We start from the raw sequence: 26,026 nt of genomic DNA, 5'->3' as shown, positions 1-26,026 counted from the left end.
CCCCCCCCGCCTTTCTTCTCTCTCTGCCCTCCTGCCCTCCCTCCCATCCCTCTAGCTGCTGCGCAATGAGCCTTTCTTTCTCTATGTCACATTAATTTTATCCCGAAAAGAGAGACAGAGTGTGCGCGCGTGTGTGTGTGTTCAGAAGGGGGGGGGGGGGGGGAGAGTGGGGCATAAAAATTTCCCCTGACGCATCCTAATATCAGAGGGGGGAAGCGTTAAGAGTTGCGTTTGGAGCATCTCTCTTTACTGAGGAGAGTTTTATAATTAACTGACAGCCTTCTCACAAGGGCATTGGCTTGTTTCTGCGTTAAATATGGCGATGGCAGTTTTATGAGGTAAAATATTCATTAGTCGCAGGCCTGACTTGTGTGTGATTTTGGTGTAAATCACAGCATTTGATCAGCTGCTGGAGCAATGTTTCACTTTGGTCAACACTTTTTGGCAAGCATGTGACTTAATACGCCATTAGCTCCTCTTTTAGCATCCTAGAGTGATCCTTTTTTTTTTTTTTGACTCGCGTGTTGGACTAAAATAACACGATTAAATTATTAATGTACTTTATATTATACTGCATGTAAAGTCCAACGCCAAAGCGTTCCGCGATGCTCGTTGACTTCCAGATTGTCAAAACTAATTTCCCATAGGAAATAATGTAAAGCGAATTAATTTGTTCGAGGCTCAAACTGTCACTATGATGACATATTTATGATTTTACAGCCAATTTTTAACTAACAGTTGAACATAAGCGTCATCCAAGTATGTCGAGCGCTGTAAACACAGCCAAGTGAAATTAAAAGGAACTAAAACTGCTTACCTTTCGAAGACACCCGACAGATATAAAAGACAGAATTGTGTGAAGATTGAAATGGTTTTTTTTTTGTTTTCTTTTTTGTCTCCAGTCTAATAGAAAATGGACCAACATGACTCATTTCAGAATCTTTTCCACAATTAGTCATCAGTCAACTTTTACAACCCAAATGAATTGCTGTTTATCTTTTTGAAAGAGGAAGTAAAAATAGACAATGACAATAATGGAGTTGCACATTTGTGCTCTTTGTCTTGTAACTCATAATTAACCAGCCACATTAAAAAAAAAAAAATAATGAAATGGGACTCGGCACACGCCTGCTACCATTTCAAATGCAACTGTTTTAGTAGGCTTTTCATGCATTGTGCTAACACCGACTGCTATTTTGAACTGTTCATAATTCCGTTCACCAGTGCCAACAGAAGCGAAATAGCTTAAAAGCTAAAAGCTGTGCTTCGACGTAGCTAGGATGTTCTTTTGGTGATAAGTTGTGTTCGCTCATTTATTTTCATCCCGCCTTTTTTTCAATGGAGCTGTTCAAGCTGTAGGTGAAATTATATAATTATATAATTATTATGAAATGCTTTGAAATGATTTGTCTTCGTCCCATCTTTGACATCACAAAAACCTGGTGTTCAAACGGGGGTGTGTATACTTTTTATATCCACTATATGAATGAAGAGGGATCAGTGGGTTGCAGAACAATACTGTCACCTAGTGGCACTTAATAAGTGGCATTAACAGATATGAAATGAATTGTGTTGCTAAAAATTTCCTGCACAGCCAGTACCGTTTTTGATATAATCCCCCCCCCCGGAAACATTCTGTGGTGGAATGACGAAAAAAGCAAACGCAATACACAGTCACAGGATTTGCTGACGTCTTGCGTGATGTAACATGATGACGGTTTGAACTTGACGGTATTTTTCCGGAACATTTTGGTTGCTCTCCAAACAACACGATATTTCTATATTTAGAAGCCCGGCCATAGCGTCCTGGGACAGATCATTTCCCTGGATAGCCCAAAAACTTCAGAGAACTAAAGTTTTTTTATTTTATTTTATTATTTTTTGTGGCCACATGTCCCATCGTAGTGCAGCTCCACTGAGGATCATTTGGAACAGATGGAAGACGATTACCCACAGTAGCCAGACAGAATATTTTGAAACGGGGATGCATTGTGTGAAATAACACAACTCTTCAGGGGGTTAAAGCTCATCTGTAGCGTTGGGAAGAAAGCGGTATCAGGAGGGCGGGTTAAATATGGCGATCGTGTCCATGAAGGTGTGCTTTGAAAGGGATTTCAGCACCAAGGTCAGCGGTGGGGGTGGGCGACACACACACACACACACACACACACACACACACACACACACACACACACACACACACACACACACACACACACACACACACACACAAAAAGGCTCTGGGACAAATACTGTGATGTGTGTGCCTTGATTGGCAAGCACCGTGTGTGTTTGCATGTGCGCTTGCGTGGGTGTGTTTGTGTGCAGAATGGCTTTGTTTGATGTGGTGGTTCTGGTACATTTCAAAGGCGAGGCTCTGATGAGAATTCTTCAGAACAGCAGGGGGAGGGGAGTGTGTGGGGGGTGGGGGGGTTGGGGGGGGGGGATGGCGGAGGTTATAGCCAGGAGAGGTGGGGTTTAAACGCTGATTGGCATTCATGGCAGAGAGGCTGGAGCGCTGCTAAAAAAGAAATTAGGCTTTAACTAAGCTGCACCATTCAGCTGTTTAACTAAGCTGCGGCACCGTTCGGCTGTTTGAAATTCTGTCTTCTCAGGCCTTCTATTAATAAATGCATAATTGATTAGGGGCAGCATACGTGCTTGAACACACTTCCTCACCAACACCAACACACGTACAAGACAAGACCTCCCTCCTGTCCAGGAGCACCACTGATCTTCTTGCGCATCTTTGCCATGCTCCACCTCTTGTCCTTGCCAAATTGTGACCGTGTCAATATTTTGCTCCCCTGCTAAATTTCTTTTTTTTTTTTTTTGCCCCACCCTCCCCTGGCGTCTTCCGCCCTGACCCCCCGTCCCCCCTTTTCTCGCTCTTCTTCTTCTGTCATTCTCTCATCTGCCCTCAGGTAGAGTACATAATTCTTATCTTCCCAGGGGAGTCATGAATGGACGCCCTCCACTCAAATGCTTATCAATAACCTTTGAGTGCAAGGCTGTCTTTGATTCCGAGCGCCATATCTGTTGGGCGCACGCTCGCAAATGGACACGGATACAACTTGCGCATACACAGGGGCTCTATCTTAGAGAGGACATTTTGAACCGGCCAAGTGATATTTTTGCGATGCACCGAGGGATTTTTTTTTTTCCATCGTCTTCTCAGTATTTCATTGCGCCTCTGTTTTGACAACCTGCCCTTTGCAGTGGTGGTTTTGGTGTCACCATCTACTATGATTAGTGGTCGCGCGCTTATAGATCTCCCAAAAAGGGCAACAAATAACTTATATTGATATTTTTGCACGTCACCTCATAGCGAGAATTTTCTGGGTTTGATGTTGCTCTGGCTTCCTCCCACAGTCCTTCATGACCCATCCCTCGAAAAACAATCACAGTAGATGGATGGGTGGCGATACAGTAAAGTTTTCCAAGATTTTTACACTTTAATAAAAATCTTCACCACTATCAATATTTGATGTATTAGTAACTGTCAACAGATGCCATAAACAACGCCTGAAACAATTGTTAGCTTCTCTGCAGTTACGAGGGCGGACAAGACTTTTTTTTTTTGCGTTGGATTACTTTACGATGCGTGTAACCGTTACGCTTCCACGCTTTTTCGAAAATTTTGGTCTTATTGAGTTTATAGCAGCAGGTTGTTTTAAAGTGGAAATAAAACGTGGCTCCTGTAAAAAACGTTTTTGGAATGTTAAATAAAAATAGACTGAGATAAAGCACCTATGGGTTTTATTACAGTGTTCTGTCTTCTTTGAAAATGAGACTCTCCGCATAGAACAGCTTGACTAGGCAATATTTGCCCAAATGTGCTTCAAAGTGGTTTGATGGCGAGAGCATCTCCCGTACACGGCCTCCGGCCCCAATTTTTTTCAATTGGATTTAGGTCACCTAGTGTCTTTGGAGGTTTATTTACGGGATTTGCACATCACTCTCATCATAATCATCATTGTCGTCATCTTCACTAAATGTAACCGATTTTTTTTCTTTCACTTGATGAGTGTAATTTGCTCTCAAACTCCTTTGGAAGACGATCACAAGTCTCCCCTCATGACCCAAAACACACTGTAGAGCAGCGCCGCTATAAAAGAGAGTGAGAGACACACACTTGCAATTGCACGTGATTGTTTCCAACTAAATGAACTCATAATGTATGATAATGGAGCTCTCTACAACCAAATCTGTGTCGGTGTGGGCCTCGGATTTTATGTGTGCGGTGCCATTTAGAGTCCAAAGTGAAATATTCTGCCACTCCCTTATGTGCATTTCATGCTTTGTGCCTATAAAATTAGCAGCCCGGCCATACAATCCGATACATCATAACAAGCATCAGCCCCTAAATGAAAATTAAAATGGTGGACATTCTAGTGTGCACTGCAATGTGCGTGTGTTCTCCTACAGTATTAATAAGGTTAAAAAAAAAAAAAACACGATCCCCCTCAGACGTATTTTTTCTCATTGATTTTAGCTAACTTTTGGTAATTTGTTTTTCTCATTATTAAAAAAAAAAAAACATCTCAGTATTATAATGGATTAAGCCATGTTAGCACAATCAGCTTCTTATGTCCTTCAGATGGTTTGAACAAACAATTGTACCAAATCACTGGCATTAGATCGTTTAACGCTATTAAAACAACTATCGACTGTTATTTGAATGCAACCTAGCACTTTTTCTAACAGTAATCTGTCATTTATTTATTTTTCTTGAATGGATCAAAAGATAATTTGCTTTAAATTGCTTTCAAGGATGTCTGTTCATTATGGATTTTGGTTGTCCTTTTTAAAATAAAAACCCAGACAACTACTCCCAAAAAGGGGGATGGATTGTCGCCTTTTATTATTAGATGACTTTATTTGAAGTACTGAACAAGGTAAGGCATAATGACAGAAAATGGAAATACTGACAATACAGCTTTAAAATCCATGAAAAAAAAATCTCGTTACAAAGAAAGAGGGATGGACGGAAGGATGGACAGATGCACAAACAGAAGGAGAGATAGATCGAGGTTGACATTGATGTGCAATATTCAGCTGTCTGAGAAACATGTCGACATCAATAAACAAAAAAATGAGATGCCTTGAAAAAAAAAAAAAAAAAACAACAACCAGTGGATCGAAGTCTTTGAGAACCCGTTTGGATTCACCTCCCTCCAGACATCTAAAAAATTTCGTCTTCTCTTGTAATTCATAGTAATCCATTGCGTTATCTTGACCCTGGTCTCCCTTTGTTGCAGGTGAGCCCGGCCAGTTGAAAATCTACCTTCCTAAGAAGCTACTTGAGTGTCTACCCAAATGTTCCTCTCTGCCCAAAGAGCGTCATCGTTGGAACACTAACGAGGTGAGAATGTGACACGCTCGTGAGGGGAAATATGCGTGACAGTGAGATGAACTCGCTGTTTTGGCTGGTGACTCATTTCTGGCTGAAGTCACCACGAGGGCTGCATGAAGAGGGGGGTAAACAAACATGAGGGTCGTTTGTCATTATATAAACCTAAAAGTGTGACACCAGGGAAGACAATAAACACACAAACTCAAGCTCAGCACTAAAATGGCATTGATTTTGTCATACAATGTAGCTTTGTAACCCCAACAGGGTTGACGGGGACTGTACAAAGAACACAAAGGCTTTTGAGAGCGACTTTTAATTCCACTTGTGCGGTACCTGCTCAGCTTGCCGCGGCTCTACTTACTGTTTACATTTTTCCATTGACAAAAGCAGGTACTATTTCCAGAAATACTAATTGGTACCGACTTGGTTTTTATCAGTGTTGTACGCTCACTCCAGTTGTATGTGAAGAATATTGAGCATATACAATTTGCAATACATATTACGAATTCAATTTTTTTATTATACATTATTTACGTACAGTTTTTTTTTTTAGTCTGACCACTGCAGGTTACAGATTAATTGGCAGATTAATTTTAAAAATATATAATTCATGAAAGAACTTTTTTTTCTGCCAATATATTTTAATGGCCGTCAATTATACACATATTTTTATCTACATCTTTCTATTCCCTCTTTCCCGCAATCAGCTGCGACCAGATTGGAATTTAATTTTGACTTAGCCAGACTGTCACTGTGTCAGACTTTATACTCCACAGTCTCCACTTTGCTGCATCGGCCAGCTCTCTAGCTGCTCTTACCCTCCGCTTGACTTATTTTGGTCTCCTCAGCTCCATGCCGTGAAGTAAACACAGAATTCTCCCTCGTTTACGGTAGCGTGTCTCGTTCTGACACCGACCGCCCCAAACCGAGATGAGAGCCGAGCCAAGCTGCGTTGTGCCAATTTTCATCCATGGCGTTTTCATCCTGCGAATGAAATGAACCATGGGTCAGAAGAAAAAAAAAAAAAGACGTTATCTCAACATTGTTACTAGGCAACCATAGACGCCGTTAAACTCATGCTATTTTCGGCTCTTTTTTGCCTCGTGTGTAAACGGTGGCTTAGATACTGTGTGTAATGTTGCCGACAAAACAAAAGGAAGACTGAACAATGGAAATCTCTGTGTGATGAGTAAACCACAAAAACAGTGACCAAGCACCTTGAGGATTTGATCATCGTGTGTTATTTTTTTTCCACACCTCATTAGTCAGCTCCAAATGTGTGAATTCTTAGTAGAGTAAATAGGACAGAGCTCCCGCCGATTTTTTTTTTTTTTTACAGTGAAGGATGCCGATGAAGTTTCAGCCCACATAGTGAACTCGATTTCAGGGTTTCCCCATTAAGAAAAAAAAAAATCATACTTACATTATCTAAAGCAACCTTCTTTAATATTACACAACCAAGACGTTGGGCTGCTAAATTGCTCTGCTGGATTAGATTTTTTTAGACTCTGTATTGATTCCCCCCCTCCCTCACCCCAATTACAGGACATGGGGTGATTTTATAGCAGATGCCAAACTTTTTTTTTTGCTTGGTGTCCTTTAAGCAACTTTAACTGGAATGACTGCGGCGCCTCTCAGATGCTAATTCCGGTTCTCATTATGCATCCATGGATTCTATCAGCATTTGAAACTTACACCAGGGGGCAATAATATATACTCGACTCAATATCCACAAATATCAAGAACGCCTACAGAGCCATTTTCCTACCCCACATGGGCAACCCTGACCACCTATACAAAGTTTTGTTGAAAGTTTCGCTCCTCTAATAAGTGCCGTCCGTATGCTTTTTCCAACCTCTTGTCATCTTAAACGCAAAATCGGACAATCATTTGGATCTTCACAGACTCGCAGAGATCTTAGCGAAGGAAAGTGGAAATGGATCTCATGTAATCACCACCAGCGTCTTGTGTATTCACCGCAGCGCTCGACACTGGTGGTTTGCGACATCCATGGCGATGCGGTTGGCCTCTGTCGGGACAATTTCTCCATGTGCAGGCTGAGCACTCCATTATGGATGAGTGTTTGTGTGTTTGTGTTATTGATTACCAAGTCCGGCATTATTATGCAATGCAAAGCTGATTTAGCTTGTGGTTTTTCTCTGAGGAAAGTCATTACATTTCTCATGCAATCCATCTCAATGAAGGTCATACTGTGAGTTAAGCAACAACACCGAATGGGCTCACGTGAATAGGGTGTGTGTGTGTGTGTGTGTGTGTGTGTGTGTGTGTGTGTGTGTGTGTGTGTGTGTGTGTGTGTGTGTGTTTGAGTAACCGCACGAGCGCTACTGGTAAGGTTAAAGCAGCGCCAAGCAGAGCACCCTCTCCCATGTATACCCAACTCAAAATCGAGTCCCCTCCATTAGAGGCTGACATTTTTCGGATTACTCGTGGGACTGAAGCCAATTACAAAATTCATCATGTGACCGGGCCACGTCAGGAGAAATGTCAGCGGGAGGAGGCAGGTGTGGAATCATAACAATCGGGGCGGTTTTTATTTACTAAATACACGAAAGACTTTGGAGATTTTATTCGAATTTCTAATTGACATTTGAGTCTTTTTCTGCTCTGCTAACGGGTTGCAAACAGCCACCGGGGGCAGCGTGTGACGTAATTGGATTGATGACACATGGTGCCGTGCCAACATGATGGCCATATGGTGGGAATAAAAAAAGCTGTGCTGCACAACACAAAGTAATCGAAGACAAGACCGCTGATAACATCACATCAAAACAATTGCGTGGCCTGAAGGGGGAGGAAATATTCTGTCACGGGATTGGAATGAGACAGGTGTATTTTGGAGGAAGCCGCTTGTGTACAGCAGAGAATTTACACTCCTGCGTCATCGCCTTTTCTATCAACAGCTCTCATTGCCTCTCCTTCCGCTCTCTCTCTCTTTCTCTGCTGAGGAGGCACAGGCTCAGTTCAGGGGGAGGTTCGGTGTTCCTCAGTGAATTCCTTCAAAGCTCCTCTTCCATGCAGGCAAAGTTTGCTGCATATTTAAAGACACCATTGTGTCTTCTGCCTCTCGTGCTTTCATTGGGCTAGCGAACTTGCTTCTGTCCTGATCCGTGTGCACTGCTCTGCATGCTTCAACGTGTGTATGCCTCACCTGCGCGCAGCTTCGGATGATTGAGCCGGATTATCTTGTTGCTCCTGCAACAAAAACAGATTTTCTTCGCCGTTCCTGTTGACATTAAGCGTTTTGTGCCACATATGGAAATCAGGACTGAAAATAACATCTGCATTATCTACAACACTCAGCGCTCCAATATAGTCGAAGTGTTAAATTGTAAAAAGAGTGCCACGAAAAATATCCAACCAATCATAGCCTATAAAAAAAAAACAACGTCCTCTTTAACAAAATAATGTCCTTTTTAATTCCCATCAAATTTACGAAAATATTTTTTGGGGACATTAAAATGAATATACACAAAAAAATGCATTTCTCGTATTATTCAGGGAGTTCACACTTACATTTTGTGCCAGTCCCTCTTTTCACCATCCATTCTTTTAGCAGCAAACTCAGAATCTGCCATTTCTTGTGCCGCCTAGTTTCAATGTGTGAACTTGTACAAAAACAAAACTGAAATATAAACATTGCCCTTGGAGCAGTGAACTCTGAATGACCCAGTAACATTATGTGTGGTAGAGATATTCTCGTCATTGCTAGTTCAGGTAAGTGGGCTTGTCGCCACATCAGTGTGTCGGCCAGAACACCACTTGAGGCCAGACTTAGAGGAAAGATGGTAATATATTCACTGAGGCGGTGAATGTGTGGCTTTTCCTGCTTTACTTGGGTTGTGAGAATACAATTGCTCTTTTTTTTTTTGCGTGGGTGTGTGAGTGTCTCTTTTGTGTATCATCGGCATGGAGAGAAAAGTCCAGGTAAACACATAGTAAAGCTCGTAAACACAGCAGGCCAGTAGGCCTGCGCTCTAAATTATGAACCTGACTTTGAATGATTGTTTGTCTCTCTGTGCACTGTGATTGATCGGCAAGCGGTCGCTCAAAGTCGGCGAGTGTAGGCTTCAGGTCGCCCGCGGTGTGAACCAAAGGAGAAAGATCATTATTAAAAATGAATGGATGGATTCTGCAGGTGTACCTAATAGCGTGTCCGTGAGTCTTGACCGAGCCAAACAACGATTTATTCTGAGCAGATGTTGCTCATGAGGATTAGTGATGTGCTGTAGAATAAAAATGCTCCCCATTACGAACGCAGCGTATGTATGCCGATGCAGGATAGGACATCATTTGTATGGTATGTCATCACCCACTGTTTTAGTGAAGATCTACATGCTTTTTATTAATGACTCCACAGAAGAAGTGCAATATGATTTCCCTCGTTACTGTGCTCACACGCGTGCGTGGAGAAATAGATTACCGTTCGGATCTCATGTCTCTGATAGAGCTGCGCCAGTCATGCAATCACCAGATATGTCCTTATTCTCACCTTTTCCTTGGTATGCGTAGGCTTCACAAAGTGTGTGTGTGTTTCTGTGTGTGTGTGTGTGGCGCATTTGTTTCTTTGCTCGTGTGCGCGATGCCATATGATCCTCTGATCTCTGTTTTGTCACGCATGGCTCCCCCTGACACCTTGGCCTCCCACAAGCACTGAGCTGAAACCCCCCGTTCATTTTTACTCCGTCCACTCCTCCTTCTGCTCTCTGTCCTTTGCCTCTCCTCCTTCCCTTGCCTCGCTCCCTCTCTCTCTCTCTCTCTCTCTCTCTTTTGTGTATCTACTGGTGTGTGAAATTATTCTGGGATGGAGGGATGGATTCCTCCCCAAAGGGCTGAGTGGAGGCGTGAGCCTTTTGTTCAATAATAGATTGGGGGTGTATGTGTATCTGTCCGTGGTAATAGACTATAGACTAGTTTTAGATAACAAAACCATACTCAGGTGGACGGATGATAATAAAGACTTTTTTTTCATCCGCAGGCAATAACTCGTTCGATTGCAGTAAATTGGTTGTTAAGTTACAAAATAAGCCCGACAAACTTTGTAATACTGACACGTAAAATACTGTCGGGGTTATGAACGTGACGCTACGACTCACTACATGAATCAAACGTTGAAATAAATATGTGGTAGATGTAGTATAGTATCTTTGTCATTGCCACCAACTATTTCATATTCATGTTTTAGTAACGCTAACATTTGTTATGTGCCGTGCTTGCAGTTGCTGTCCTACACAGCAAAAAATATGACCCTTTATTACTCGGTTTTGACTTAATACCAACATGTTTCATTCGCATTTTTGGGCGAGTAAATACATGGTATTGATTTGTCATCGCGGTTCGAAATCATTTTGTATTTTGTTGGAGCTTTGTTACTGCTATGGAGAAATAAGTCATTGAATCAGGTGAAAAGTGAAAACACGCTCATTTGTGATTTGTTGAAATTTCAAAACAATTTATAACCTATAGGATAAAATGAACATTTTAATTTCAGTTAAAAATTTAAAACCTCTATTAAATTTACAGGCAATATTTGAAGGCTCTATTTTTGTGACTGGCGCAAGTCCGGCTCGCCGAGCTGCGTAAATCTGACCGGGTGTTGCTAATTTTGCAGACGCACGCAAGACAGCACACAAAAAGGTTTGTGCCGTTGTGGGTGTGAACACAGCCAACTCCTTCTCCCACTAATCAAAGCGGCTCCTCTCGTTCCCTTGAAATGCAGCACACTTACATTACACGTCGAGACATCTCTGTGCGGCAAAGGAGGCAGAGATCCCCCCGTGCTTGACCGTGCTTGCATTAACGTTGCTCTTTGCTGGTGTGGCAACCGACAACATAAGTGGGTATCCTCATTAAATAGGGAATGAGCTGCTGCTGATTTAATTATATCAGCCGACCTCGTGTATGTATTCCTCCAACATTTGATCTGTGATCTTTGTCAATAATACCCTTCTTGGATAATAGTTGTCGAATAATTAGTGATAACTTTGGAACATATGCACAAAAAGTCATGCGACATAATGTTTTGTGCCACATTTTCAATCATGTTGAACTATATGACTTAATGCTTGACTAAATGATTAACATGAAGGTTTAACCCTTTAAAATAAATAGAAATACTGGAGGAATAAAATGCGTGCCGCCGTTAAAGAAAAGGCGAGGACACGCACAGACAATGATTCGAGGTAACCGACCGTCAAAATGACACTGAGGAGTGCGACACATGAATGACATCCATACCGTAGCGACATGTTTTATGTCACGACATAACTCTGGCCGCAAAAACAAACTAGCATGATTTGGCTGTAAATGACTTGACATTAAATATTCATGGTTTAATTGGTGAACATTTGCGACGGATGCGCTGTGACCAAATGGAGATATCTGGTCCCATGGGTGACACCGACATGATAGCTTGAATGAGAAGATCAAAAAGCATATATATTTAAGACGACTGCCCCATTTACTGTGTGCGTTGCTATGGCAACCTTACGTGTGTGTGTGTGTGTGTGTGTGTGTGTGTGTGTGTGTGTGTGTGTGTGTGTACGTGCGCGTGTGTAGTTGTGCTAATGGCGTGATCGATGGTGCAAGTGTGACACAAATGGAGTCCATGATTGCGCAGTACATCGGAAGTGATAAGAGAGACATCTGGTAAAGAAGTGTGATTGTAATGCCGAACATGTACGACACATAAAAAAGAAAAACAGCTGATGAAGGACAAAAGTAGCGCGCGCCTCTGTGCACTCTAGGCTCTGATCTTATAAACCTTGTCTGCTGCCAAAAACTGCGTTTGTACGTGTAGCTCATTTTCATTTTTCTCATCACCGTTGTTTGTAAGCCATTAAAGCAATACCGCAAATTAAATATGCATTTATTGTAATCCGTCGTGTATTTGCAGCGATAGGTTCTATTCTTCTCACATAGGTAAGACATGGCGGAAGATATGTCTCGGAAATAATTTACACCAGGAGGGATGGTATTAAATGTCAGCTAGCAGACTGTGGAAAAGTGCTACGGATCCATTATGGAAAGTCAGAATGATACCGGGGAGCAGACAAGCAGTTTTCGGGGGCCTCTGCTGTTTTGAAGGGTGTCCTTGATTTATGACTTTGATGCGAGACTTGCTAATGTCCGACTCACTCTGGCACGAGGCCGCCAGAAGCTGACACACTCCATTTTGTCAGCCGTGTCGGAGCCCAGATAAAAGAAGCGTGTTTTTTTGGAAACTTACAGAAATGTTCATTTTTAGAATAAAATGGATGTGCTGTTCATGCACTGGTAGGATTCATAGTATTTCTGTCAGTACACGCGCGTGTGTGTGTGTGTGTGTGTATGTGTGTTTCCCAGAGCGTGCCCATAGCGCCAACCTCTCCAGTTGACATTGAGAACTCTGCTGTTACCGTTTACCAGAGTAAAGCACAATTTAATGAGAGGGCATAGAAGCCGAAGCACTGACATGCAAACACACATGCTCAAGTGACTTCACACACACACACACACACACACACATGCGCACACACAGCTTGTGTACAAGCCCATCGTGTGTTCCCCAGCTCCTTATGTTGATTCCAATTCTTTTAATTCCTCTGTCTTTTAGGTTGAGAAATATTTTATGTTTGGAGAGCGCCAAGTTATAATCACTAATTAGTCCTCCAGGCTCTCTGACTCCCTCTTCTTACTATCTCTCCATCTACTTCTCTCACTCTCTCTCTCTCTCTCTCTTGCTCTTTCGATGTGCGTGTGAGTCACACATCGCCCAATTAGCACCCGGCGTCGGCTTGTATCTGTTTTGACTTTCTATTTCTCCTCCAACTTCAAACATTGTCTCTGCCCTGCTGACCCAACTGGCAACCGAAACCAAATTCAGCTGCAATGCACAAAATAAAAAAATATATATATCAAACCGTAATTAGATTAATGAAATTCAAAGGTGCAATTTCCTTGTCGGCATGTGTAATTAACCCACATGCCTTAAATGCGACTGCTCACTGAAATGCGTTAATGGGGTTTCACAGATTGTTTGCATCCGTGTTACAGCGGTTCTCACTGCAGTCCACAAGGGGCTGGGATTCACCGTTCACCAGTCCCCCCACCCCCCCTCCCTCCCATTCTGCTCCTGCTCTATTTTCTCCATGTGGCGCAGACCCTCTATTTATCTTGCCTGCTTTAATTTGACACAAAATATTGTTAACTGGAGACACAGAGATATATTAAACCGTGGGAATGTGTGACTGCGAGTGTGTGGGTGTTGTGCGTGAACCTTGTGTGTACCTGCGTGTGTGCAACTTTGTGATTCAGGTCCCCGTTAGACTCTGAGTCCAACCACCCACCGAAAAAAAAAAAATGTCCAGCAGTGTGCCGTAATGAGAAGTCAGACTATTCAGTGGCTACAATACGTTTTGTATCCATAATGTCCCCACATACAACCTCTGTATTATCTAAGTCCTGTGTAAATTAGATTTAATTCATAGGAGACAGATAAAACATTCAAATGTGTGCGTGACATCATTATACTCTCATTCCGAGTACCTGCTCAGTGTGTGGGTTGGGTACAAACTTTGTCCAGAACACTTTACAACTTTAATCACTTTCTACATTCATTGGTAGGGTTAGCGTGTGATGTGATGGATAAAAAGTAAGTCACAGATGACCCAAAGCACAGTTTTGAATTCTCCTGGCTCTTTTTTGTTCGCCTAAACATAACTCCGATTTGTAAATTGAGACAAAAATGTCATTATTTCAAATGTACTTTTGGTGACATTTTTGTTTGGTCACTTCAATAGAGACGTGTTAGCGCATGTTAGTGGTTGTCTGACTCCAAGTTCAATTGAATGACAAATGATAAAAACCACAGCTGTTGGTTTTTATCATGACGGAGAATCTGAAAATACAAAATTGTAGTTTGTAAAGATGGACTCCATACAAACAACAGCATATGGAATCAATACAGTTTGTGCAGATCAGTGTCAATGATTGAATATGAAACATTGTTGTTGTTATTATTAGTTCACTAAGACTAATGATGAGTCCAGTGTGCACCCTTCCTCTCACCTTAAATCAGCTGGGATAGGCTCATTAGGATAGATTTCCTGTGACCTTGAACACCATTTAAAAAAAAAAATGAGCAGCAGGACTATTATTCATATCCGGAGTTGAACCCCCACGTGATATCATCGCCGTCTCTCTCAGAATTTGAATTAGAACTAAAGCAAAGCACACATGGTGCAGCTCATTGGGGATGCATGAGGCACTATTTGTCTTGGTCCAAAATACTCAATAGAGGAGAGATCAAAGACAGAAAAGCAATGAAAGATTACAGCTTACTCAGCATCCAATCAATGTTCTGATGTCATCAGTATACAGCTCACATATTTGGATGATATCTATGGCTCGCTTGGGTACTGTTTGTTGCGACATAACTCATTTCCACCCTCGTTTGTCATCCATCTATACATGCGTGGACGTGTTTGCTTTTCTTTCTTTTTTCTTTCTTCTTTTTTTTTTTTTTTTTACAGCCAACTGACATTACTGTGGCGTGAGGCACATACATGGAGCCGTCACCTTCAGTAATCTGCTGATCTCTGTATCCGCTAAAGGACAGTGAAGGACAGCTGGATATGAAAGCCAGAAAAAAAAAAACATCCTGTTTTACAAACTAAACACACAGTAAGGTCGAGAGTATCTTCTGCTACGGTGACTAACTCGTTCTCCCAACACTATCCCAGGAATGAAGCCCATATTTAGATGGATTGTAAATATATTGTTTCCCATGTTTACTCGCAGGGTGAAATATTGTGTTTGTGTAGTGTGGCCGTTTTCAATTTTGCTGGCCATATCTGAACGCTTCCACTCAGGAGACACCCAGTATTTGTCCAGAGTGTTCTCCCATCAAATGGCCATTCTACTTGGTATCACATATTTCTTAGTCTGCCCATCTCTGTCCTCCCTCTTCCTCCCTCTTCCTCCTCCCTCATGCTGATGTATGAAATGTCTACTCCCATACCGAGGGTGTTTGTAACAGTCAGTGTAATCAAATTTCACTGATTCCTCAGGGATTAAAGAGTGTGTGTGTGTGTGTGTGTGTGTGTGTGTGTGTGTGTGTGTGTGTGTGTGTGTGTGTGTGTGTGTGTGCGTGCGTGTGTGTGTGTGTGTGTGCTGGATATTAGCTGTGTACCAGGTCTGAATTGTATTCCTGCAGTGTCATTAGTCTAAGACTAGCTCAGCTGTAATAAAATATCCATCATCTTGTTCTCTAAGGAAGAAGAAGTTCCCGAATGACACCGACGGCCCATTTGCATACGAGCGGTGCATATATTTAAATTTGGACCATATCGTATAAAGCGGTAGGTGGGTGGGAGATTGATAAAGACATTTCCAAATGAGAGCATCTCATTTGTATCTTGGCCAAAATGACAGGGAAGTGATTCATCGGCGTCTTTGACGGCTAAATAGTTTGTCCACAAAATCTTTGTTTCGCTCAAAGGAAGGAGGCACTACAATTATAAAGTGGCAGGGCTGCATATCACTGGGGCCAGTTGGCAGCATCTCTGCGCTATATGTTGTGGATTTTCGTAGCTCCAAAGCTGTAACATTGTTCAATAGGCGAGAGCGGCGTCAATATTAGTGTTAAACGGCTGCTCTCAACGTGCAAGCGGAATTCAAAAGACACACGCCATTGCAGTTCCTACGAGGCGGAAAGTTACCCCGGCAGGATATAACTGATGTCCGACTCCTTTTTCAGTCTCTAAAAGTGCATTAAATTAGAGCAATTATTATCCGGCTGTGTAACAACGATGAATTTCATCGAAGTGGATTTCAAGCAAACAAAAGGTCGTGACGGGCTATGATACAATAAGAAGCGGCCCCACTCCTCCTGTCTGACAGTCAGAATGTTGCTTTCTTTACACGAGCCGCCAATTCTTTATTTATATACGTGTATCTTACATCATGTTTAAAGATAGCTAGCACACTTTGACACCCACTGCATGAATCACAGTACTTTAAGAGAGGGTGATGACACCGGGCTCTACTTTGTGCAGTGCATCATCACCGTGCACGCAGCGACCGCTCTTGCAGCCGAGAGGAGTCCTTTCAGATGTGTACTTTACATTTCCGAGTATTTATGCCGTTGCATATGTTTGGGAAAACATCATCATCATTTCTGACTGCGTATGCATTTGTCCGCAGCGGGATCATTACAACTTGTCATTGGGGGGCCGCTTTCATCCAAACAAACATCAAACAATGCACAGATTGTGCTGACTCCTGATTTGTGGTTAAAGTCAACAAGTCGAGCAAATTAGTATTCCGGGATTAAAAAATGATGTATTTAGACAGTGATAAACATTACCGTCATAAAGTGTTATTGCTGATATAAAAGTGACAGCGATTCCACAAGCTGGAAATCATCAGAATTGGAAGTGTGAAAGGTTTATCGCGTTTTTCAGTGGAGTGAAAGGATGAGCGCGGGGGGGGCGCCCCCATAGTAACGCTCTATTCAGTTCAAGCACAAGGATTCGTCCTTGGCAAAGACGCACCGCGCCGACTACGAGTCAGTCGGCAGAACTAGCTTGATAACCTGCAATGTTAGCTTTTCCTTATGATTGCTTTTACCCCTCCCGCCTCGCTCGCTGCGTGCAGCCGCCCGGCTTGTTGGAAGAAGAGGAGATAAACTCGAGGTACTTGTACTGTATATCTGTATAATGGCGCTTGTCTCTCCTAGTTTGTTTTTGAGGCCTGAGGATAATTAAATATGCATAGCTTCAGCATGGGGGTGAGGCAAGTTTTTCCCCTCACAACAACAACACACAAACGACATGAAATCTTTATTTGTCAGAGACGAGCGCCATTGATTTTCGAGCAGCCCGACACTCGCCGCCACGTGAGCTCTGGCGCTCGGTCGGTCGGCCGGCCCTCGGTTTCGCCCAGGTGCGCGCGCATCTATAGGAAGCCGGTCGAGCGGACAAACCAAAGGATCACAGCAGAGAGCCATCTTTCAAATGTATTCATTAAACTCCCAAATGCTCCCCTTAACGAATGTAATTAGAATATGGTAATGAGAGAGGGTTGAACCGGGGAGTGTTGTATTATGCTCAGCAGCACACAGCCAGGACGGGAGAAAGGGAAACACAGTCAAAGGGTTAGAGGAGAGAGAGAGGAAGCCAGAGACTGACTGACAGGGTGCCAATTTGTGTCTGGTTGTAAACAAGTATTTATGCCAATGAGAGCGTGTGCCACCCTATTTTTTTTTTTCTTTTCCATTCATTCTCCCAAGCGCTCCGGATAACAATAGCATCGGCGGCACTGGCAACCGGCTCGGAGGACCTCACCCTGAGATGACGCGTCTGGGGGGGTTAACATTACCGCCGGAGACCTTTTCATCCAAAGCTCTTCGCCTCAACCGCCTCCCGCTTGCCAAACAGCCATCCATCATTTTTGACTTTCAAACCTACGTGTCTGACTGTGCCCGCACTCTCCTGCTTGACTTAGTGAGGAAATTTTGAGGAGTCTGACAGTCTTTATTCAAGAAGCCCCCCGGCACAGCAGGGGTCCTGGCATTGTGTTTGACACCACACACCTGTTGCCGTCTTTGATGTGTTCATCCCCCACTGCGGGGAGAGATGGGGAGGTTGTTCTCCTCAAATGCAAATACTGGATAGAAGGATGAGGAGAGAGAAGCTGCGTAAGAGAATCTTGATTGATGTTCCCCGGGTAGATTAGGGCGGCCTCTCCTGTGCGCTTAGGTCTCCGCTCAAAAAGTTGGAGCTACTTTTTGTGCAGATAGTGAGTGCAGCAAACTTCACCGTGGGGTGATGAAAGGCACACGGGACAGCGGGACGGCCGAAAGGTAAAGAGGTCTGGACAGAAGGAGAGCCGGAGAAGGGGAGAGTGACAATGTCACCATAAAGCTGTCACTTGGGCGGACAGAAGCCATGGCGTGGATTCTTCCGAGGCCTCCAGTGCGCGTACCTTGCCGAAGACCTGTGTATCCCAGCATGCATTAGTTATGACACGGTCACGGTGTTGTGTATATATTCATGTCTCTTGCGGCATGATGAATGTGATGCGCGTGACTCCCGCCAAGCGGGTGACAGGGGTGAGCCCCAGCTGAAGGTCACGTTTCATCCTCCAGTGACTGGAAAACGCTAAATGGCAAAGGTGTGCGCACGCTGCATTCCAAAGCGCGTCAACACAGGCAACTGTTCAACCTGATCTGCTTTATGTTGGTCATTTATTTATTTTTTTGTGATAGGGGGATTTTAGCTGCGTCAATGCAAATGTAGAGTGTGGATTTGTGTTTGATTTTGAAATTCCCAATCCTATCAAAATATAATGCATACGTCAGATTGTATCTTTTGAGCCCCGTTGTGACCACTTTTGTTTATTGAGTTGGAATCGTAGCGTGTTAGAAGGGTTCATTCTAGGATCTAACACTTGGAAATGCTGCTTTGGATTACATCATTCATTACATTTTGGACCAGGGACCAATTTCATGTTGTATTCTTAGTTTCCAAAAGAAACATTTAATGGCTTACAGCACAACAAAGAAGCAAATTAATGATGCAATTTTGATTTTAAGAAGTGGAGATACCCGCTGCTGACCATGGAGAAAAATTAAATTTTAATTTAAGAAGAGGAAACTCTCGCTGCTGGCTATAGAAAGACTTTACTATTGCTACTGTAAGAAAATGGCTGATAATATATAGGATGTTAATTTTTCAGGTTGGTTCACAGCCTGCCTTGTGCAAACAAACTCAAATTAACCTTTTTTTTATTCACGACAAGAACGAATAAATATCTGCAGTAAAGGAACGAAAAACGAATTAAAAGTACATCTTCAAAATGAATGATGCGGCAAAAAAAAAAAACAGCTACAAACAAGCTGAAAGAAGAAAAATCAAAATGAGGCCTGGGGGTTAACACGCAGACAGTTTGTCCACTTGTGTATACGAGTGCATGACTATGCACGCGTACACGTGTGTGTGTGTGTGCGTGTATGCGTGCGTGCCGCCCGGTGCCTGATTAGGTGTTTATATGATAAACACAAGGAAAGCTTGAGAGGAATTCTGATCAGGGGCTTTGCAACAGTTGTTATGGAAACAGTATTAAGCAGCTGTATTAGCCAGTGGAGGTAATATAGAGGCTGTTGAAACTAACAAACAGTGGCGAGGACGACAGTTTGGGAATATAATACAAACTACACATTATTGCTCTGGTGTACAATAGCCTTGATGAAATTTTAATTGTGCGGCGAGAACAGAACAAAATGATGCATGTCGTAATTCAATGTCTGCCTATCTTTCTGTTTAAGAGCTTCACATATTAATTAACCAGGCCAGAGGAATAGAGTGCAAACAAGACATTATTGGGCTGGTTTACAACCAACATAGAATCATTAACGTCAGCGGGAAGTGGAACATAACTTGGACTGTTTAGTTCTAGGTCTTATAACGCAGTCCTGAGTTGTGAGCTTTTAAGGGAAAAAAAAAGACGTTGCCATTGGTGAGTTTCAAGGTCGCATGGGAATTTGTTCGAGTGGTTATAAAAAAAAGTCCCTAAAATATAGGTTTTTGGAAATAACGAACAAAAAATACCAGAAAAGAAAATGTTTTGTTTTTCATACCACTATCAATCTTTTACTTCTTGTCTTTTTTTCTTTTTGGAAGGGGAACTAAGACACGTCCTCTTCAGATAAAGCTGGTCTCGTCAGGCAAATGAAAAATGTTACCACGAAAAAAGACAAGAAAAACAGCCAAGAATGTTTTTCCTGACATTTGTGCTTTTTCTGACAATGCTTGTCCAGCATCATATTGTATTGTGAAGACATCACTGGATAAGGGTACAAAGAATTCCCCAGGCATTGAATATACCATGAAACAGCGAGGGCGGTCATTTTCGATAAGAGAAAATTTAGCACAACAGTGACATTACCAAGAAGTGGACATGCCTCTGAAAAATGGATGAAAAAAACAAATAGTTAGGAAGGCTGCCAAGAGGCTGACAGCAACACTGAAGGAACTGCAGGGATTTCTGGCAAGTATTGGCTGTTTTGTACATATGACAGTAATCCCCTGTCTTCTACATTTGGCTGAGATATTTATATATATGGCATTTGATATTTAGAGCCATGGCAAAGTGCTCTCTGCATTTTCAATGGATTATCGATCACATATCCACTTGTGAATCTGTTAATCAGTGTGTGTTTTTGTATATCCGAGCTTTGCCGGTGAGCAAATCGCCGAAGAAGTCTGAATTGCAATTTTTGAGTTGGGGGGGTACTACGCCAATCCCTGTCAGATATTTTCAAGGTTTATCTGCAAGTGCTCGGCAGTGGTGGTGGTGTTGAGTACAAATACCAGCAACATCAGCAAACCTCCACGGGGTAATGCTAATGCAGTTCTTTGCTCCATATGTGTAAACAAGACAAAGGCAAAAATGGACTCTGGGTGTACTTAAAAGCAAACCTCAATGTGCTGCCTCCAATCTCCATAAAATAAACACTTCAATGCCAAATAATGTGTGTGGCGAGAAGGAGCGTCAGCCTTCGTTTGAGGTGCTGCTATGGAATGGATGTGACAGTTCCAGTTTACAGACAACTCTGTTTTCCCCTGATATCTGCCAGGGTGATGCTCGTCATTAGACTTCAAAACACACGCACACGCTCACACAAGACACTCGCCTGTGGCCAGACCCTTAAACGGAATCCCCCCCGGGAACGCTGCTGCATAAGTCTGTTGCAGTGTAGGCGACCAACCAAGCCGCCCCCTCGTTCCTCCCGGGGAAATATGCTCCGGGCCCGGGTGTGTGTGGAGGTTGCGTGACTGTGTGTGTGTCTTTTTGCATGCGTGCAAATGCAAGGTCTTTTTTTGTACATGCCATCCATTTCTTGGAGGGAGATGGCCTCTTCGAGACCTGAGTGGGTGGCTGATTTCCCCACTTGCATCGCTCGCAGTCTGCCTTCCCACTCATGATCCCAACTTTGTTAGCTACAGTATTGCTTAAGTAGCTCTCTCGACCAGTCTCTCCCAGTCAATCTCCTAGAAGCGACACATCAAAATACGGCGTAACGGGGCGGGGCGAGGTAGCATGTGCCGGGCCTGCTGGAATGCATTATTGTGTAGATTCACATAGACATGCAGAATAACTAGGTTTATGGAGTAGATCCCCGGAGAAAGATCTTCTCTGTCCCTGAGTCTGGCACAGGCAACACATACACACACACTTCCTGAGTATTCCTGACGGGTCAGTGTGTCGCTAGGCACGCTCACAGCGTTCTTTCACTGGCTGTCTGTTGGGACAATAACGGTGACTTCCGGAGGATCGACCTTCAAGTCTCACTTGTGTCACTCAGCTTGTGTGTGTGTGTTTGCCACGGTGAAGGAGAGCAGCGTTTGTGTATGCGTGTGGGTGTGTTTCCCTGTGTGAGTGTGTGGGGCTGGCGTTTCAGCTGACTCCTCTGTTTCGGGCTTTTTAATGGCTCTTATGGGGCGGGCCTTTAATTGCAAGTCTCTCTCCCTCCTTCGTAATCCTCCCATCCTTCTGTCTCTCCCTTGTCTCCGCTCTTCCCACCTCTCTCCTCCCGCCGGCTGACAGTCACTCGGGGAGCCCCCAGCGTCTGGCCGGAGCTGTGGAGGCCGTATAGCATATTGACTTGCTGCAGAGTGGCTTGGGAGGAGGAGAGGTGGCTGCTTGTCACCACTAATGAATAGATGCATAAATGAATGAGCTGCTCTTTGTACGCATGTGTGTGCATGTCTTGCGAAGGGTGAAAATGGGAGTGTTGGGATGCGCCTTTTCAACCTAGACTCCAACCCTGTGCAATTTTCTCTTACTCACACAGACAGACATTAACAGTCGGCAGATTGATGGTCATAATAATTAACGTGATGGCAGCCTGGCCCTCATACATGCACACATGCATGGGTTGAAGCAGTGGGGGGTTGGGACATGGCAATAGAATGGAGGATTCTAAAAACAATACAGTTAAGTGGCAGCACGCTCCACCTCAACCCCCCCCCTTCCATCTCATCTGGTCAGCTTGGAGCTGGAGTGCTCTCGTGCCAAACAGGGACAAATAACAGCAAAACGCATGCATGCACTCACGCGAGTACAAGGGAAATTGGAAGAGGAGGTCCGGAAGAAAAGATAGATGATCTGAGGGGGCAGATGAAGAAAGGCTGAATTGTTGATGTCTTCTTCACTATTGCTTTGCGCCACATTTCAAACACTGATTGCCTTAAGAGGACAATTTACATTTCATAGGCCTGCACAACAAGTTTGTGTGAGAAGGAATTCACGGACAGGGAAAGAGACGATAGCGTTGAAAGGAGGAGAGAGTTTCCTCGGTGAAGGAAAAAGGCATTGTTGTTTCTCTGTGTGAGCCATTTTTTTTTTTTCCTTACTCGCGCTAAAATACACCTGTATGACTGCTTTATTTTTCCTTACTGGGCTTTACCTCTGGAAAAAGAAACACAGGAGATGAAAGGAGAGCCGGAGGAATTAGGAATCAAGTTATGAGCGGACTTTATCCGGCGCAAAGCTGCCAAACTGCAAAGAACAAGGAAACTTTTCCTATTAACGCACTCACTCAGCTATTGTGTATGTGTGTGTACGTGTTGTTGGCCTTTCCTCACCAGTGGAGGCAGGCATCAGTGAGTCTGCTGCTGTGATTGGTTGCTAACCCTGAGGGTCTGTGCTCAATGTCTGTCTCCTGACTGGCTGCTCTGTGACCAATCAAGCGCCTAGACTTCACCGTGGCAATCCGATATATTCCGACTCACACACACACACACACACACACACACACACACACACACATATGCACACTCTCTGTGGGCATCAGCAGGTCATCTGGAAATACCTGTTATGGTTTATCTCCCCGTGACACACACACACACACACAAAATATATACAGTAACCTTTCTATCTTGCCTTTGTCTCACCAGGAGATTGCTGCGTATCTCATCACTTTTGAGAAACATGATGAGTGGCTGACGACATCGCCAAAGACCAGGTGAGGATAGAGAAGACAGTCCCCACACACACACACACACACGAAGGGTGACTATGTCAGCGGGTGACTCATGTTGTTTTAATCCCTATGACTGAGTGACTGTTTGATTAAAACACTGCAAGTGTGTGTTTCTCCAAAGAGTCCTCCTGATGGGCTGCTCTACATGTACAGGAGGCTCTCATACACGGTCGGACTGCAAAGCACCTAGTCAGCTGGAAATGGAGTATTAATGAATGTAAATGTATTAGGCTAACTGATGTATAATTCAGACGTAAGGGGGAATGAGGGGTTCAAGGGATGCACGTGTGTGTGTGTCTGCCTTCATGCACGCCAATGTGTGTGTGCGTTCATGCATGCGAATTTACACGCAAGAACTAAATATTCATCGTTCCCACCGAACCCCGCCTCGCTCATTTCCTCGAGTATGACGACCGGATAAAAGAGCAAGTGAATAAGAATTCACCAGGTTGATGTTTTCCTTCAGATGACAATTTAGATAAGTCCTTCAAATGACAACATGGTGGATGAGCATCCAAAGCTTAAACCACTGGTGTCTATCTATGACATTAAAACATAGCAAGGGCATGATGGGAGAGAAGAAAAAGTCGGCCAAAAAAGTCAAGTAAGTGCAGCGGTCACCTCCTGGCCACATTTGTGATTACTGATGCCGCTGAGCGCCTGAGGTGATACCTCTGTGCTCCCATTGTGCGAGCTGAAGGACTCTTCTCAGGAGCAGCCTGAGGCCAGCAGCACAGTTTATGTTGCGGATGGATTTCTCATTGATTGCTTGTGCTGCCGTATCGCCTCGGCTTCCCAGCAGCCACAGCATTGCTGTTATTGAGCAGCAGTTAGATATAATCCCATTTATACATGACATCAGGCACGATTAGAACAGATTACACCTAATCCCATCAGATGGAAAAGGAGCTCAGCAAAAAAAGGAGACGGTGACATTTTTTTTTGCGCCGGCGCCGCTCTGCGTGCGTTTGTATCCGCATTGGCGCCGCTAAGACAACAATCAACGACCTTCATTTGTCCTCTCGCCGGAATCCGAGTTTAGAGTAACGACCGTTGCCCCCCCCCCCCCGTGTCTCTCGTCTTCTCGCCTCCTTCTCTCCTCCCTTTACCGGACACACTCAATAGCCCACTCTGTCTCTTTATCTTTGCCTTCTCTTTTTCCGCTCTTCTCCCCCTTGCCTTCTCTGTTTTCGCTCTGCTACACCGTGGAACGGTGGAAAAGCTTTTTATATCCCACACATCACAGGCCAGTTACAATCAATAGCATTTATGTCTGCTTGAATCGCAGGCTTTTCAAGGAGCACGGGCACCATCTTCACACACGCACGCCAACGTGAAACGCACACACACATCTGATCTCATCCATCGTCTCCATAACATAATTAGAATCAGCAGCCCTCAGATGACTCACACGGCAAGAGACAGACTAAACTCATCTTTGATAGGAAGGTGGGGGTCTCCGCTCGCCTTCCAAGCTGGAAGACTCACCCCCCCCCTCCCGCCACACACCACCACCACCACCCCTAAAAACAGAACAGATTTGCAGTGTCAAAGAAAATCAGTTCAAAGCAAATTCAATTTCACTACACACTGTGCGCAGCGTAAATTGCAATCATCCCAGTCCATATGTGCCCACGTCAAACTGGAGGCGAGAGCGGCGTAGTGAAGGCAACGCATGAGACCAGAAGATGAGAATGAGAGGAAGGCCATGAGAACGAAGGGACACAGTCAAGACAAAATAAAGAGATGCTCTGATAAGAGGGATAAAGACTGTGTGTGTGTGTGTGTGTGTGTGTGTGTGTGTGTGTGTGTGTGTGTGTGTGTGTGTGTGTGTGTGTGTGTTTGTGCACGCGCACTTGTGAGTATCTGTTAGTTTATTGATTGTCTCTGTTGTCATGAGATAAGGCAAAGATGCATTTTCCACAACAACGCCCCCCCCCCCCACTCCCCCCAACACACATGCAGTGAACACATACTCTTGTCCTTAACGTTATAGAAGAATGATTGATCGCCGGGCAGCAGATTTGACATTGAACGGCGAGAACACATGCTTGTAGGTCCCGCCATCTGTGACATTGCTATTGCGGCTCTGTCTTCTCACGCATATGCTCACCTGGCCTCCGCGCGTGTGCGTAGGCGTGTACGTTAAAGGACATTGGAGCACTTGACTCGAAAAAACTCATTTCAAATTCAGTTTGTTTGACAACCATGGTGTTTGATGGGGTTGGGGTTAAGCAGTAAGATGAAGAATTAAGATTCAAGTAGAAATGATGGCTTGATTTCTACAACGTGATCAGTCAGGGTCCCAATTGTGTCACTACCGTGTTGACTGTGATGGGCCATCAATCTAAATTCGAATATGAATATTGCATTAAGTTGTATAAATTAATTCCCAAAAGTCTAATTTCCTCACTTCATTAGCATTTCTCTTTGCTGCTCTGCTTCCAGTATGCACATATGGTTGGTAGATTTTTTTCAGATTTCGGTTGTGTGGCGTTAACCAATAATGCTCCAAATAATGTACGTGCAGTTGTGTGCAGTGCTTTTTTTTAAAAACATATTATATTATATAATGTTATTATTATTACTATTATTATTATTATAAAATATTCTTGGTTGGGTTT

General features: G+C 43.6%; 1 protein-coding gene across 1 annotated transcript in view; it reads left to right on the top strand.

Moving 5' to 3' along the window:
- Positions 1-26,026, top strand: part of LOC147048931 (calmodulin-binding transcription activator 1-like) — a 49,249-nt gene that overhangs the window by 6,060 nt on the left and 17,163 nt on the right. The window contains exons 3-4 of the mRNA XM_085923503.1: positions 5,262-5,365; positions 23,317-23,384. Of these exons, the coding sequence (XP_085779629.1) occupies positions 5,262-5,365; positions 23,317-23,384 (172 nt within the window). The remainder of the gene's footprint in view (positions 1-5,261; positions 5,366-23,316; positions 23,385-26,026) is intronic.

This window comes from Syngnathus leptorhynchus, chromosome 11 (genome assembly GCF_054491065.1).
Source record: "Syngnathus leptorhynchus isolate UIUO chromosome 11, UIUO_Slep, whole genome shotgun sequence".
Taxonomy (NCBI): Eukaryota; Metazoa; Chordata; class Actinopteri; order Syngnathiformes; family Syngnathidae; genus Syngnathus; species Syngnathus leptorhynchus.
This window is presented reverse-complemented; position numbering and strand designations above follow the sequence as displayed.